At 39.1% G+C, this 17,085-nt stretch overlaps 1 protein-coding gene across 1 annotated transcript in view; it reads right to left on the reverse strand.

Moving 5' to 3' along the window:
* NAALADL2 (N-acetylated alpha-linked acidic dipeptidase like 2) overlaps positions 1 to 17,085 on the reverse strand; it is a 507,372-nt gene that overhangs the window by 13,713 nt on the left and 476,574 nt on the right. Inside the window, exon 15 of the mRNA XM_052804208.1 lies at positions 13,088 to 13,286. Coding sequence (XP_052660168.1) covers positions 13,088 to 13,286 — 199 coding nt within the window. The remainder of the gene's footprint in view (positions 1 to 13,087; positions 13,287 to 17,085) is intronic.

Raw genomic sequence — 17,085 nt, forward strand, 5'->3', positions numbered from 1 at the left:
GCCGAGCCAATCAGCGATAGTGGTAACGCCTCTGGGATAACATTTTTAAGAAGGAAAAAAAAAGTTGGGACGGAGGTATTCGGCAGCCGGAGAGAGGAGTGAGAACATGTAAGAGAAACAACCCTGCGGACACCAAGGTCAGTGAAGAAGGAGGGGGAGGAGATGCTCCAGGCGCCGGAGCAGAGATTCCCCTGCAGCCCATGGGGAAGACCATGGTGAGGCAGGCTGTCCCCCTGCAGCCCATGGAGGTCCACGGTGGAGCAGATCTCCACCTGCAGCCCGGGGAGGACCCCATGCCAGAGCAGGTGGGTTCCCGAAGGAGGCTGTGACCCCGTGGGAACCCCGCGCTGGAGCAGGCTCCTGGCAGGACCTGCGGATCTGTGGAGAGAGGAGCCCACGGAGCAGGTTTTCTGGCAGGACTTGTGACCCCGTGGGGGACCCACGCTGGAGCAGTCTGTGCCTGAAGGACTGCACGCCGTGGAAAGGACCCACTCTGGAGCAGTTCGTGAAGAACTGCAGCCAATGGGAAGGACCCACGTTGGAGAAGTTCGTGGAGGACTGTCTCCCGTGGGTGGGACCCCAAGCTGGAGCAGGGGAAGAGTGTGATGAGTCCTCCCCCGAGGAGGATGAAGCGGCAGAAAATAATGTGTGATGAACTGACCGTAAACCCCATTCCCCGTCCCCCTGTGCCACTGGGGGGGTTGGTAGAGAATCCGGGAGTGAAATTGTGCCCGGGAAGAAGGGAGGGGTGGAGGGAAGGTGTTCTGAGATTTGGTTTTATTTCTCATTACCCTACTCCGGTTGATTTGTAATAAATTGAGTTAATTTTCCCCAAACTGAGTCTGTTTTGCCTGTGACGGTAATTGGTGAGTGATCTGTCCTTATCTCGACCCACAAGCTCTTTGTTATATTTTCTCTCCCCTGTCCAGCTGAGAAGGAGGGGGAGTGATAGAACGGCTCTGGTGGGCACCTGGCGTCCAGCCAGGGTTAACCCATCACAACCAGATAAATTCTGTCCCTGCCAGATAGAAATTTATCTTGCATAAGAGACAGGAGTTAGGACACCTCTAATTGAGTCAGTTATGGCAAATGGAGGTTATGGTAAGTCTGCATTTAACAAAATCCTGTTGGGACATAGGACTACAAGGACATAATTATTTCAGGTTTGAATTCATTTCTGAGAGGCCAATTTAGAATAGGGCTGGTTAAAAAAAGAAATCCTGGCTTTGGCAGCTCTGTGAAGTCTCTTGAGGCTTGGTTTGGCTTGATTGCCTGACGAATAAACAAAGGAAAAAAGAGGAGTCAAACTGGAATGATAGCTGGTTACAAGATACATTATCTTTTATTTCCCTACGGTTATCTTTGATCACAGTACTTTTTTTAAAGATAATGAATGCATTGCGTAAAACACACTAATCTCTTACTGAATTATCACTAAAGCCTAACCCTAACTCTAGCATAAGTTTCAGCCTGATGCACCTTAACAGCCTTAGATCTTTGTCAAGGCTTTGTGTGCACTAATACGTCTTCCTGGCCCTGACCAGCCTCACCTGCCGCTCCCCGGCCGCCCCTGCTTGCCTCACTTGGGCACTACGGGCATGGCTGGAGCGGCCACTGCCCTGCTGGCCACGGAATCGTGCTTGGCTCCCCACCCGTTAGGGAGCAGCTAGCCCTCATCGCCCCTGACAATCTTCACCTAAACACGCGGCCCTATCAGACTTGACCCTATGAACACCCATCCTAACCTTAGCTACAGACCTTCCCACCTTTAAACCTATCCTGGTGATCGTTACAGATTCATCTACTAGATTCTGGTTTGCATGTAGGGGTATTCAGAACCCTAAAGAGAAAGTGAAAGGTCTGTTAAATAAATCAAGCCAAGTGACGGTTGTTTGGGGATTTTTTTGACCAAAACTCAACATTCACAGAAAACACTCACTTTCACTTCTGTTCTGAAACATATAAGAAAATGGTTCTTTTGATAGTTGAAAAATTACTGTCAACAGAAAAGACTGACATAAAATAAAGCTAACTGAATGTTAATCTTGGTTTTCTGATAATAGGACAGTGCTTTGTGACGGCTTGGGAAAGATTTCAAATGGGATACTGTATCTATGACAACCTGTAGCTAAACATTTTCACTTTCATTAAATAAACAATAATTATGTCATTTCTTCCTGTAATTTTTTATATTTTTGTGGCTTATGATAGCAAAACAGCTTCCAGTATGATATAAAATAACCACGAACAAATGGAAGCTGGAAGCTTGATGCAAGTCACTAATCATAAGAGGGCTGATGTTCTGGAACATCCTCAAGAAAGAATAATAGAGCTAAGTAGTCTGACTAGTTTAGAGACTGAGTTTGAGTAAAATCAGGCTTCAGTAAAATACCTGTTTGCAAGGGCAGAACATCAACATTACCTTGCACTCACAGTTTTCCCCTGTTGAAAATTTGCTGAGTTTAGGCAACTTCTTTCTTTCTTTGGAGTAAATAAGATCAGTAAGAAGAATCAATTCTACAGCTTCAACAGGACAGAATGACTTCACAGAATAGAAGCGGAAAGAAAAGGAAAAATTAGGATGCATTTGTTCTTCAGAAGTTGCAAGCAATTATTTATCACTGCTAAAGAGCAGTCCTCTAATTAATTAGGCATGATTTTCTTTAGGGTTTTATAGAAATTAATTAAGCGATTTTATCTAGAAATTCCTGAAGAAGCCACAAAACACTCTATCAAACTCCTTGCCATAGAGCTTTCAAACCCTATATGCAGCTGATGAGAGAATGATATATACTCTGCAGAAATGTAAAAATTCCTTGAAAATCCTTCAGTATTTTTTCTGTAATTTCTTAGAACAAGGACTTGCATCTATACTTAACAGTGACGATGCATTAAACAAAATTAATATAACTGTATTTTAAAATGTTATTTGCTGGCAGCAACTGGTATGAAATACACTTTATTAAATTTCAAACAACGTAGCTGTTGGTAACAAATGTGGGCATGTTGTTCTTTGATTGATTTATGCTACACTTGCTTTTCAAATGAAAGAAACATATGCTTATGCTGAATAATTTGGAGGAAACTATTTTTCTTTTAAGGATGTCTCAGTCTGAAATACTCAAATTCAAAGCAGATGTGCTACTATTTTGAAGGACTTGAGGGAAGTGAATTAATAAAATTATTTCCAAATGGCTCACAGCTGATGTTCTGAAGGCTTCATAGGAATTTTTATTTAGAAATCATGTAAACCATCCAATTCCTAAGGAGAAATACCATTTCTAAACAAAGCAGCAAGCAGTGTGCGGTGTTTGATGCAGGAAACTGGCCTGACCTTGATCTGCAGTTCTGATCCTGACTAGGTTTATCATCTTAAGTAACTCCATACCATAAGACGTGAGACCATTATCATTGTAGCCAAAATCAGAAAGGTCATTATCGTAAGAGTTAACTATGGATAAAAAATTAATTATGCCATATTATGTTCTTTAAAGACATGCCGGAAGTTATGTTTTTATTACCTTCAATGGCATGCGTATACACAAAATTAACGCTTTTTAAAATCCCAGTTAGGGTAATTTTCCTGTTAATGATCTCACCACCAAATTTCTAAGCGCTATTGCCTGGGTAATACTTTAGTGGGGGGAGCATTACATCTTAACTATTTTTCCAATGCATTCCACTTATTTTTGTACTATATTCGAGAAATGTTCCTGGCTAATATTTCAAACATACATGAGTGGTTTTTATCTGTCATGACCAAAAGTGTGGAACCATATATTTCTTGGATCTAAAAAATGTTATCGACCCTACTGTTTATAAGAAAAATGAAATAATGTATAAAATATTAAGTTTTTCATATTTAATAAATTAAAGATGTAGTACTTTGTATAACGTTCTGAGATCATAGGCTATTTTTCTCTGTAACTAAATATTCTTGGCTTATTTAGCACCATAAGCACAGATCTGAGCAAGATCTGCCAGCAAGGGAAAATGGATGGAAACTTTATCCTAATCGGAAGACTTGCTAGGCGTTGGCATGATAGCTCTGCACTGAGCTCACTGAATAGCCTTCTGTGAAAAGGTTTTTACAGTTAGCAGAACAACTGTTGTGAAATGGGCTAAAACTTCTAATAAGGCCACTTATTCAAATAAATGTCATTATACAAAAAAAAAAAAAAGGTTCTTTGCAAGGTCAAGACTATGCACATTCGTGGAAACATGAGGAATTGTATGTCCTGGATAAAGTCTTGTCTTCAGGACAAACAATGCTGTGTTAAATTACAATATACATAATAATATGTACTGTATCAAAAACATAATGGGTCTGATGCATACTACAGACAGAACTCTGTAAGTGTACAAATCAATCTAATTAAAAGGATGGAAGAAAATTCATGAGAAGTACATACAGGAAAAATAAATTAAGGTATGTACACCCGGGTTTACTATTCATATCAGGGAAGTGAGAAAGCTGGTTTCCAGCCATGACATAATCCCTAATTACAGTGGTTTTCTGCTTTTGCAGGTGTAACGAAAAGATTTTCATGTTCCCTGTTTAAATAAGCTTTAAAGTCAACTATAATTACATCTCTGCAGATGGCTAATTCAGTAGTATTTATGTAGCAAATGCTCTTTAAATAGTAAAAATTTACAAGACAACAAATACAGTCATTACTTCATGGTCATTACATGTACCAGTGATTCCAAAGGAAAAAACATTTGAATTGCCACTCAGATGGATCAGGTGTTTTGAGTATGAGTTACACTCACTTTATTGCATCTTCTCAGTATTAAGAAAGGGCATAATTCAGCACGATTATCAGTCATAAGAAAAATAGTAACCATAGCAGGAATTTGTAAGAGCATTATCAAACTGGTAATTGTTACTGATGTATGCTAGGATAAATGTGCTGCTTCACACACGGACGACTGTTAAAGAGTCAATAACCCAGCAGAAGAAATTCTATCTATCCGGCCTAGAGAATGAATAACCACAGCACCGTTCCATCACCCCCAGAGGGGCTGGGAGCATTAGGCCAGGACCCTTCCCAAAGTTGCCCAGTGCACAGAGAATGCTCATGCTGCTAGAATATTGTTCCTACAGGTCCCTCATGAATTAAACAGTTCCTCCTCTTTCCTAACTATGCCTGTTCTGGGGAGCTGCACTGGTCGCAAAAGGTATCCCGGGGAAAGCTTCTTGTGCTATTCAGAGTTACAGCTTAATTTCAGTACCACATTATGCTGATCCACTGAATGATCAGATTCATGACCGTATCTTCTTCCCAGTCCCTCAAATCCCATTTTGAGTATCCGCACCATCTGAGTGAATAGGAAGTGATCTTAATTATGTTTGGCTTCTGGTAGCTGCTCAAGAGAGAAGAAAGTTCCTTTGTCCTCCCACCCATGCTATACCTCCACATAACAGTTGGGTACAATGTTTAAATGGAATACAGTGAATAAAATACTTTCAGTCCACCTTATGTCAAGGTTGTTACTCCAGATTCTGCTAGTGACTTGGATGTATGAATTTGACTCAAATTATGATTTTAAACTGAAATTAGTGTGCCAAACATGTTACTGCATTTCTTTTTTTTTTAAAGATAGCAATAGCTATATAAGCGCTATTAGAATCTAGTGTTCAGGATTTGATTGGAAATATTTCTCAGTCTGCACCAACCTAGTTGAATTCACATCATTGCTTGTCATACCATTAACTGACTGGTTTGTCTCTGGTTTTAGGATTAGAAAAAACAACCTGGCAGTTAAGAATTGTAATTATATTCTTATAAATTTTTTTCTAATTAGGGTGACCTGCAGAGATGACTCAGTCTATTCAGTTTTATGATAAACAGCACTTTTGACTATGCTGTAAGAACTCTGGATACCGACTCATCATTGTCACTACTTTTATAAATCCTGGTCACCAGACACACATCTATTTAGAGAAGCACATAGACCAAGAACCTAATCCTTTCATTCCATGTCTGCTACCAAAGACTGGGAGAAAATTCATCTTCCAAGTAAGCATTAACTAAAGACTTACCAAGCACTGCACAGCATCTCAGATCTTCTGACAGTGCATAGCTGCCACTGTTCACCTATCTCATGAAACTTCTTTTTGCCTTCCCACATTCTGGGGAAGAACACAAAACCATCTTTGGAATATTTCCTGTGATTTTTTTGCCATTAGTACTTCATGAAGTGAGCTACGATGAAGCAAGTCTTCCTGAAACTGTGTGTCACTTCTGTCCTGAATATTGGAGTTCGTAATCTCTAACTTATACTTGCACAAAGTACAATCAGACTGCACAAACACTGTAGAGTTTGAAGGAACAAGGTAGAAGAAAATGAGAAGATATTTTAGGTGTATAAGAGATACATTTGGACAAATGTGTATCAGAGAGAAGGGAACTGAACAAGAACTGCAGAGCCAAGAAATACCAGTGAAGGATTTAGAAAGTGAAACAAGTAATACCACTAACCATAACTCCATTTATAAGATGTGGAACAATTATAGAAGACAAAGAGATGCAAATTTTGAAAGATACAGGATATTAGGGTGAAAAGTCAGATGGAAAATCACTGCTGTGCAGTAAGACAAAAATTCATTTATTCTGACTGCATGGCAAAATCTGAGGTACGCTATTCTAAAACCAGTACAGAATTCTTTCCTTCTCCCCAAACATCATTCTAGTACTGTATTTACAAATTGCACATGGCAGATAATACGGAGACAGAATATTATCTACTACTGCCAGTGCAACATGAATTGTTGCAGTGTTTCCCACGCTAAGGATCATCAGCACCATATCAAATCACTCTCTGCTCCACATAATACAATGTAGAAAAAAAAAATATTCCACATGTTTGGTTCACGCCGGTCAAAACTGTCTCCAACAATACAACAAAGTATACAGAAATACTTCTTACTTGAAGCCACAAATGAAGAGTTCAAAACAAAACCCCAAATCTGCAAAGAGTTTATACAATAAGACAGAATTATTATCTTCTGTAGAAACCCTCGGCTAGAGTGGTTTGGTTTTTTTTTTTTTTCAAATGACATTGCACTACATGTTTACCCATGTCACTGTAAGATTAGCAGGATATTTGCATCTTTAATGCTTGTCCTCTGTAAATCCAATGAGCAACTTGTTTACACATGGAGATTTAATAAGGACTTTACATTTCCTACTAAACGTATCTCTAGAAACTAGAGTCTTAGGGCATGTGAATTTTGACACCTGAGAATCTGCTGCATTTTATCAGCAAAACAGAAATAAATCCAGTAGACTCTCTACATATGTCAGGAATGTATATAACAAATCTCAATCTGAAAGGAAAACATTTGTTCTGGTGAACAACAAACACTTGAGTGGCATGACATTAGCAATGATGCAAATTACCTTTTTTTGTGGTGCTAAAAGCATCTTTTGATTGTTCTTTCATTTCATTACAGCAAATTCAGGGTGCACAATCTATCATTGCTTATAGCGAGTATTTTATTCAGTGCATTATAACATACTGATTTGTTGTAATTTTTTAGCCCAACAGTGTTAATGTCACACCTGGGTATTCATGATAAAAAGAAGCAAAAGGAAGAAGTTTAACTTGCGCAAATGAGCAATAAAAACTGCTGGAGGTCTTTCTTGAAAATACAGATTGTTTTCAAAAATCCTTACTTTTCACCTACTTATTACTCAATTCACTCAATTACATCTACTAGACATAGCACAATGGCACTTGCAACAATTCCATGAATAGTGGTAACAGATGTATACAGCCTTAACGGACAGGTTTAAGCCTGGCAAGCTAAGATGAAACTCTTAAATTAAAGATTTTACACAAGTTGACTTTGATTCTTTTATGAAATCGTTAAAAGAACTGTCAGTCAAGACACAACTGATGCTTAAGCAATGGCCTATTAAGAGTAAAAGCCACCTAACTGGAGCAGAAATGACAGCCTGAGCCCTTGTGTGCCTATTTTGGACTTTACTTTTAAAGACCAAAGACACAAACTGTTTTTTAGTGACTCTTTTAGATGTAGAAATTTTGGTGGGAGCATCACAGGGTATTCTAGGAACCCTGCATACTTAATACTGGATCCATCTAGTATCAACAGCATCCATCAAATATGAAGATTAGGCACGGACCTGAAGAAATCAAACACTTCCAGTAAGAGAGGACATCTTACTGTACTGACTGTCCTGTGCCTGACACTCCATGAAGTTTTGTTGTTTATCGCATTTCTTTGCAATATTATTATTCATTGTTCCAATGCCATTGAAGTGCTATGCCTTTCAGCAAAAAGACACAAGCTCTCTGTGTGAATACCTAAGGAGTGTGCACACAGACTTGACAGATACATTAGGCTGACAGATTGTCAGAGGCTGTGGTGATCAGCAAACATAAGAAATATAATAAAATATACGAGGAACAGGGGGAATGGTCTTACTCAGTCTAGGCAAACATAAGATTTGAGCTCAGTATTTATAAACACCAGGAAGATACATGCTGTCTTGTTAGCCATGATACTGCCAGTGTCAGTGTTTTGGCAGGTATTTTCACAGAGGGAAAAGCATGCAAAAGCATGACGGTAGACTTTTAGAGTCTAAGAGTTTTAAGGATTAGTTGATGCACAAAAGATAAAGATGTTCAGGAAGGAGACAAAGAGGAGACACATCACTCAGCATGGACGCATTTGCCCAAATACCTAACTTACAAACATTCATTTACAGAAATTAATTTTGTTTGCTGTCAGAAGCCATGCAGAGATTTGATTAATCAGAATCAGAACAGGTGTCAGCTCGTACTTCCTTGACCTTATCAGACAAGCTGCTTTCATTCTAGGGAAAGAGCCCCAGGTCTTTGCTTCCATCTTTGTTTACTGCTGAAGCACCCTTTGTTTAGAATACAGAGATAAAGCATCTTCTCCTGTCCCTAGCAGGCAACTACACCTGCTTTACTGAATGCTGATGAGGATAAGAATTTGGGGGTTTCTTACTATGTATCAGCATTTATGGAATCATCTTGTATCTCTGCTGAGGCTGACCATCTCATTGAGAGGACAATATGTTTGAGATCATATATTTATTTTGTCCTGTCTACGCACAGTGCCTAAAGTAATGGAACCTCTGTTCTTACCTTAGCTTCGTACATGTCACTGCAGTGTAATCTATGGTTATTAGTACTAGTGTCAAAATATAACCATCAGAAAATATACAGAAATGTTCAGCACAAATATACATTGTAAGAGTAGAAAGCAAGAAATGGCTAGAGAAAAGAAACAAACATACAAATTTCTACTGATTATTCCATTAAAATAATGACAAAATATAAATCACAAAATTATCAATATTACGCTTATGTTATGAGATGCAAAGGCAGATAAATGAAAAATACCAATAGCTATCCTATTTTGTTCCTAAACATTTATTTTGGAAATAGAAAGAAGTCTACCCAGGGTTACTATTGGGAATCGCAGAAATTCTTCAGGTACAATAAAACTCAAGACATTTTGTCCTAACCCCAAATCAAGCTCCAGGGTAACCTTTGCAAAGCAGGATAACATTTCTCAACCTACTATTTTTCATTCTGCCTAAATTTCTGGATAAGGCTAAAATACCCTGATGAAAGCTGTACTTGTATATTTCCTGCTCAGTTGGAAATAGAATGTCATGGGGAAAGTAGGCTGTTGTCAAATTTTCAGTTCAATGTCATGACGTTCAAGTAAGAAGGATAATCATCTGAACTAGAGTGTTTACTTACACTGTATTGAACAACTTGCCAATGTCAATCATCATTACTTAAATTTAGTCAGGATATCCTAATATAATTATCAAAAATTAAAGTAATTTGAATTCTGTTAGTAACTTTGAATAATTTTATCGCTCTTTATAGATGAATAATGCATCAATTACAGCCCAATATTGCCCTGTGACATAGACTGGAATAAGGCATCTATTTTTTTAAGGACATACATACAGTAAGAGACTGCAGCTCTGGCAATGAGTGTACAAACTATACAAAAAAAGATATAGAAAAGATGTATTAGTTCCCCTGCAGGGGACAAACACAAGGAGGTTGCAACCCACCTCCTGAAATAAAGAAAAAAAATCCACCTTTCTTTTTAATTCATGTTCTAGAAGAGAAAACATAGTATAGATCCAGAGAGCTGTGAATTAGGACAAACACAAGCCTAAAAATGATGCCTCAACTTCAGCAAATTTGTCAAGTACTTTGATTGAGGTTGAGTATATGAGTCCAAATGGGTATACAGGAAGCAATCATTTTTTCATGAAGAATACGTGCTTTACTGTGCACACAAATTCTTCCTTCAGAAGGCTGTAAATTACAGTATTTATGGAATCTTAATGATCTAAACACAGTTGGAGCCTGAAGGTCAAGGCTGCAAACTGCATCCTAAATTTCTGTTTACAGATGAAGCATAGTATTTATTGCTGCACTGCTTGCGCTGCTATAGTTAAAGGGCTGCCAGCATTTCCATTATAAACCACTATTTCAGGGTTTTATAACTTGCCCATCAATCTTCCAACTGGGATGAAACATGGCATACAAGGTCCTGGCTGTGAGACTGATTTTTTTGTTTGTTTTCTTTATCAAATTACAAAAAGAAAAACTTAAAAGTTACACAAGCAAAAAAAAGTACATCAGGTTTTTCAAGTACTTCTAGTGTTCCTGTGATATCAATTATAGCTTCAGAACACAAAACAGATTCACATAACCGCATCAATTAATAGAAGGACTTTCAATCCCTGAAAAGTGAAAAATAACCCAAATAAAGACATATTGTTAGATGCTTTTCTTGAAAAGAAACTGTACTGCAGATTTTTAATGGCAGGAACGGAAATCAGAAATCTATCACTGTCCTGGATTCTGTTTGCATTAAAGGTAAATGTACACTACAATTACACACCTTGGCACAGTACAAAGAATGCATTCTTTTAAAGTAAGTATTTAAATGATGATACACAAGGTGTACTTTACTGTTATATACTCCATACGATGTTAGGTAAAATAGTTCAGAATAAAGGCAAATCCAATGTTTTCCCACAAACTCTGAAGTAACCTTACCGTATACTGTTAAATCTTGTATCAAATTTAATGGAATCGGGAGGGGAAAAATTACAAAATGTTCACTTCCACACTATCTAGTTTGCCAGTGGGAATACTGTGCTCTATGCCGAAGTACTGCTGAGAGCAGGAAGGTGAAAAATTTAATTCACATTAGACCTGCATATCTAGCAATTACATCTTGATGAATAACAAACTTAATACTGCAAGCACTGCAAGAATTTAAATATTAGAGAAGACCTCAAAACCCCCTCTTATTGGAATCCTAATTTTTGGCATAATTTATTTTTACAAATAAAGAACTGGGCCAGATTCAACAATGTGCCGTTGCGATGCAACACAGACACATTACATTATATTAAGCAGTTTTACAGCTCCTTTGCAACACCATACCAGTTCAGACAAGAAAGACAGTAGTGCTAAACCTGGAATATTAGACTTTATTTAATCACATTTTGGTTTATTTCTTTATATTATAAATCCAGTCACAGCCACAATGAAGTAAATTAGTCCCTCCCCAAATATCATTATTATATTTTCTTTATTATAGCTGTAGGGATTTTATTCACTGACACTGTTGAGTTCACCTTCCTTTTTTTTTTCTTTTGTTTTTGTTAAAAGATGACTGCATTTGTTCTATAACATTCCTAATGCTTGGAAGAATCTCCTCCTGATGCTGTAGATTTCTGCTTTTCTTCCAAAGTCTACCTCTACCATCTGTCTGTTTTGTGCCCGCTTGAAACAATCACTTGCACAAGACATTTGACAATTCTTCCCATCAACTGCAACAAAGTACTGTTTTATTACTTTAGTTAGTTCTGGTTGCAAGCACATTTGTATTACTAAATAACATAGATGCGTCATTCACTCCTGTGTCCTGGCCCCTGTCTGTCTCCTGTGTATGGATGTCAGTTCACTTCCGAGCTCTCTTTTTTGAGCATGCCAACCAGTTTCCCCTAAAGTAAAACCTGGGTATGGCTTTACGGATAGTTTTACTTGGGGAAGCCTCCTCCAAATGGGCACTATGGATGAGCCATTGGCTATCATCAGCCACAGAGCCCTTCAAAATAATCCCAGTAGGCCCAGTGAAGTCAAACAGCCCACATATGCCCTCACTCTATAGCCCATGGCATTCAAAACTTATCCTTGGAGTCAAGCTATGAAACACTACATTGATGGGCTGCCATACAGTGCCTCAGACAGTTTGTACTGAAGCACATGCACACACTTTATTACTTCTCTGAACAGCCAGAGCGCCAGGCATTACTCAGGGCAGGCTTGGCCAATTCTTGCTTTTCAAACTTCTTTTAAGCTACTGATTGCCACAGTTTCTTTTGTAGAAGAATCTATGGTGAGAGATACAGACCTGTAGACTTCTTTCTTAGAAAGTGAAAGATGGAATGATTATGACATCTTAAAATCAACCTGGGTAGTATAGCCGAATACATATTGAAGAGTAATTCTAACCAGGGACAAGATGTTATGAATGGTGACTGACTAAGACCCTCTCATTCACTCTACTCTACTGCTTTTGACTGGTTGAAATGCACCCAAGAACACTGCTGTATAATTAAATATGTTAAATAATGCTACACGGTATCTTGTACAATTCTGAATCTTCAATGAACTGTAAAAAGTTTTAAATAAAATATAGGTGGAGCTTGTCAAGCAGTATTAGACTTCAAAATATTTTCTTCTTCTAAAAGCTTACTGTACCGTCTAACACAAGTATCTGTTATGCTGCCTGAGTTGCCATCACACCATACATCGTTAGCAGCGATGTCATGACAGAAATGCTACAGTGCTGCATTCTAATGACCTCTTGTATTGTAATGAATTAATGTTTTCTGCAGAAAGGATGAGATAGGAAAAAGTAGCTTTAGTCTTGCATACTCACTGAGATTTTTTTTTTAAAAGAGCACGACAGTTTTGAAAACCAAACAATGCGAGATTACCACTTTAGCTCAAATGAAGAACATGTTGAACACTGTACCTGTAAAGTCCTGGAGGAGCTCGATGAACCAGGAAGCTTTTCTCCAAGCTTTGTAGCACATCATTGAGCATCCTGACTCTGATAGGAGCTCGCTCCTTGGGGTCATTAGCTGGGCGCATCTCATCGGATTGGAACAATTCTGCAGTGTCCCTCAAACGTGATGCCACTGCAAGCAACTGAGGAATGTCTACTTCATCACCTAGGAACAGTAAGAGCAAGACAGTTGCCAGCAATTCAGAGAACATCACTTATTACTCTTGCTTACAAGTCAAAATTAATAGTCCAATTAAAATCTGAGCCTCTTTTCCCTTGTGAGAATTATGTAATGGATCAAGGAAAGCTGTTGATCATTGTGCATAAGCGGTGATCTATTTTTCAAAGAAGATCAATTTGGGCTGTGATGTTTTAAGATGTAATAAGCTATGAGGAATGATTTTGGGGTACAGCTTGAAATCTACCATTGGAAAAACAGGCACGCAGGAAGCAATGGGTATAAATCAGTAACTGTAACATTTCCTTTTGAGACAGAATTTATTCAATGCCATTTGATGCTACTGCTCTCACGTTTGAAAGCTTGTGCTTGGGTTCCATAATGACTGCTGTATAGAAAATTGTAATATGTAGAGTTTAATTGAATTTTGTTCAACGTTTTAGAATCCTAGAGGTTAACGACAGTTGTAGATGGGATGTGAAATTGTTCCTCTTAATCACTTAAATCATATGCCAATGAGCCAACTAACATTTTAATTGATATCCAAATGTATATTCTAATCCAGTCAATACTTTCAAAACTTTTTAAACTTGGAGTGTTTGTAATCCTACACAGACACCAAAAGAATAAAAGCCCACAGCACTTTGGAGCACATCACTTATTCGGTATTTCCCTGTTCGTAGTCCAGAGAGAAGAATGTGATACGTGAAGTGGAGCACTGTGAATGTGCAGTCTATTCCCACCTGCAGTGCAGGTGAAGAGCATGCCCTCCTTTCCCAGTGTGTGCATAGACTGTGTTAATTTTTACAAGTGCATGGAGAGAGAAAGCAGAGTCTGAACCTGATATAGTCAAAAGTAACATCAGTCAGCAAAAACATTTCCAGGATGCAGAAATTATCTTTAAGGCCAAGATTCACTTTGCCTATTAAGGACAAGAAAGTCAACTACCCTTAGATCTTTCAAATGATGATTTAATCAAAACAAACCATTCAGCTTTAGAAGCTGTCTCACCTTTAGTTGAATGTACAAACCTCAGTGAGTTCAGTATCCTAGTGCCTGAGATGATTAATCCAACAAAGTGGTTCAAGACACAAGTCAAATGACTACTAAAGGTCCTTGTCCAATAGATATATGAAGACATCAGAAACAGTAAATGGTGAACATTAACTCATTTCTCAAACTATTTATGGATGGAGTCTGAAAGGTAAGCATATAACAGGAATGGAAAAGCAAATAGATACAACTAAGAAATTCAAGGAAACACCTGAATATGACATATTGTCCCTCTCATACGGAAAAAGAGATTTGCTATTGGATACATTTCAGCAAAGGGAAAGGAGTTCATAGATCCCCACGCACTCCTGTCATTCAGCTGACTAATGCATTCCAATCTAGCAAAATATGAAATGATCAAAAATACATGGAGAGACAGATGCTGGTGTGAGAGAAACTGTCAGATTTCCTGAGCTATCAAGATGAATTTCAACAATGAACAGAAGATCCCTGTGGGAACAGGAGTGCGAGAAGATGGTTTATGTCTGTCTTTGCTTGGGACAACGTTGCTTTGTCAATGGCTCTTGACCCATCCACCTTTCCCTAATTAGAATGGGTAACGGGCACTGTAGTACCTTGATGTACAGGACTGGTATCTTTCTGACTGAGTCTGGAGTAATTTAAAGTCCGATTAAGTTAGGTTGATGCCTCAGAAAAATACACTCCCAGCATATAAACTTGGTACATTTGGGATATTTTGCAAATATCAGTATCCTCAGTTTTCAAATCTCGGGCAAACATCCTGTACAGCTGAAGAACTTCCGATTTCCATGCATATAATCCAGGCACTGTGCATACCTTACCCGGGGACTTGTGTCAGTATGGAAAGGTTTAAATTCACCCTGTTAGAAACAATTCTTTGGTTTCAGCAAAGCACTTCATATTCCAAGTAACATACAACATTTATAATTTTTATTGTGAGTATTATATAAACATTTGTAAATCTCAGCTATGCCTTTTCAAGAGGGAAGGTGAGATAAAAGGAAAATACATCATTCTGTATTTGGAAATGAAGCCAACCAGACCACCCTTTTAGACATAAAAATCCTGTAAATGCTCTCAGTCCTTCTCCACAGCATATATTTTGTCCCTAAACCAACTACATAGGATCATAGAATAGTTTGTGTTGGAAGGGACCTTAAAGATCATCTAGTTCCAAGCCCCCCTGGCCATGGGCAGGGATACTTTCCACCAGACCAGGTGGCTCAAAGCCCCATCCAACCTGGCCTTGAACACTGCCAGGGATGGATGGGGCATCCACAACCTCTCTGGGCAACCTGTTCCACTGCCTCACCACCCTCACAGCGAAGAATTTCTTCCTTCCACCTAATCTAAATCTACCCCCTTTCAGTTTAAAGTCATTACCCCTTGTCCTATCACTACCTGCCCTTGTAAAAAGTCCCTCTCCAGCTTTCCTGTAGGCCCCCTTTAGGTACTGGAAGGCTGCTCTAAGGTCTCCCCAGAGCCTTCTCTTCCCCAGGCTGAACAACCCCAACTCTCTCAGCCTGTCTTCACAGGAGAGGTGCTCCAGCCCTCTCATCATCTGCCTGGCCCTCCTCTGGACTCGCTCCAACAGGTCCATGTCTTTCCTGCATTGAGGGCCACACAGCTGGACACAATACTCCACGCAGGGGCTCATGAGAGCAGAGGGGGAGAATCCCCTCCCTCGACCTGCTGGCCACGCTTCTTTTGATGCAATCCAGGATACGGTTGATTTTCTGGGCTGCAAGCGCACATGTTGAGCTTTTTGTCAACCAATGCCCCCAAGTCCTTCTGCTCAGGGCTGCTCTCAAACCATTCTCCACCCAGCCTGTATTTGTGCTTGGGATTGCCCCGACCCATGTGCACGACCTTGCACTTGGCCTTGTTGAATTTCATGAGGTTTGCACGGGCCCACCTCTCAAGCCTGTCAAAGTCCTTCTGGATGGCATCCCCTCCCTCCAGCATGTCAACCACACACCACGCAGCTTGGTGTTGTTGGCCAACTTGCTGAGGGTGCACTCAATGCCACTGTCCATGTCACCAACAAAGATGTTAAACAGCACTTGTCCCAAGACTGACCCCTGAGGAACGCCACTCATCACTGCTCTCCACTGGGATATCAAGCTGTTGACCACAACTCTTTGAGTGTGACCATCCAGCCAATTCCTTATCCACCGAGTTGTCCACCCGTCAAATCCATGTCTCTCCAGTTCAGAGACAAGGATTTCGTGTAGGACAGTGTCAAATGCTTTGCACAAGTCCAGGTAGATGCCATCAGTTGCTCTTCCCTTATCCACCAACACCGTAACATTTCACTTTAAAGCGATGAGTAAAAAGCACTGTTTACATCATGCTCTACACCAGCATTCATTATAAAACAAACACTGTGGCCTTTTTTTAATACTTCAGTATACAACCTGGAAGACTCTATGGCCAGTGTTACCACAGAGAACTAAGGACATAGCTTTAAGAGCATCAGTAGTTTTTACCACAACACACTGAACTTCAATGCCAAGGGAAACTGTGATTTATGCTTTTCTCAAGCTGAGAAGCTGGGAGTGGAAGGGCAAATGATTCTTAAGGAAAAGAAAAATGCATTAACTAATAATGTCTTAAACACCTAGTGATGCTTCTACAGAGAAAATAAAAAAACCTGCAAGTGTTACTTCACTCGAGAAAACAATGCCACATTATTATATTTTGTATTCTTTGTCCTTTTATCTCCAGTATGAATCATGATGAATCATCTAAG

The sequence above is a fragment of the Harpia harpyja genome, chromosome 12 (genome assembly GCF_026419915.1).
Source record: "Harpia harpyja isolate bHarHar1 chromosome 12, bHarHar1 primary haplotype, whole genome shotgun sequence".
NCBI classification, from domain to species: domain Eukaryota; kingdom Metazoa; phylum Chordata; class Aves; order Accipitriformes; family Accipitridae; genus Harpia; species Harpia harpyja.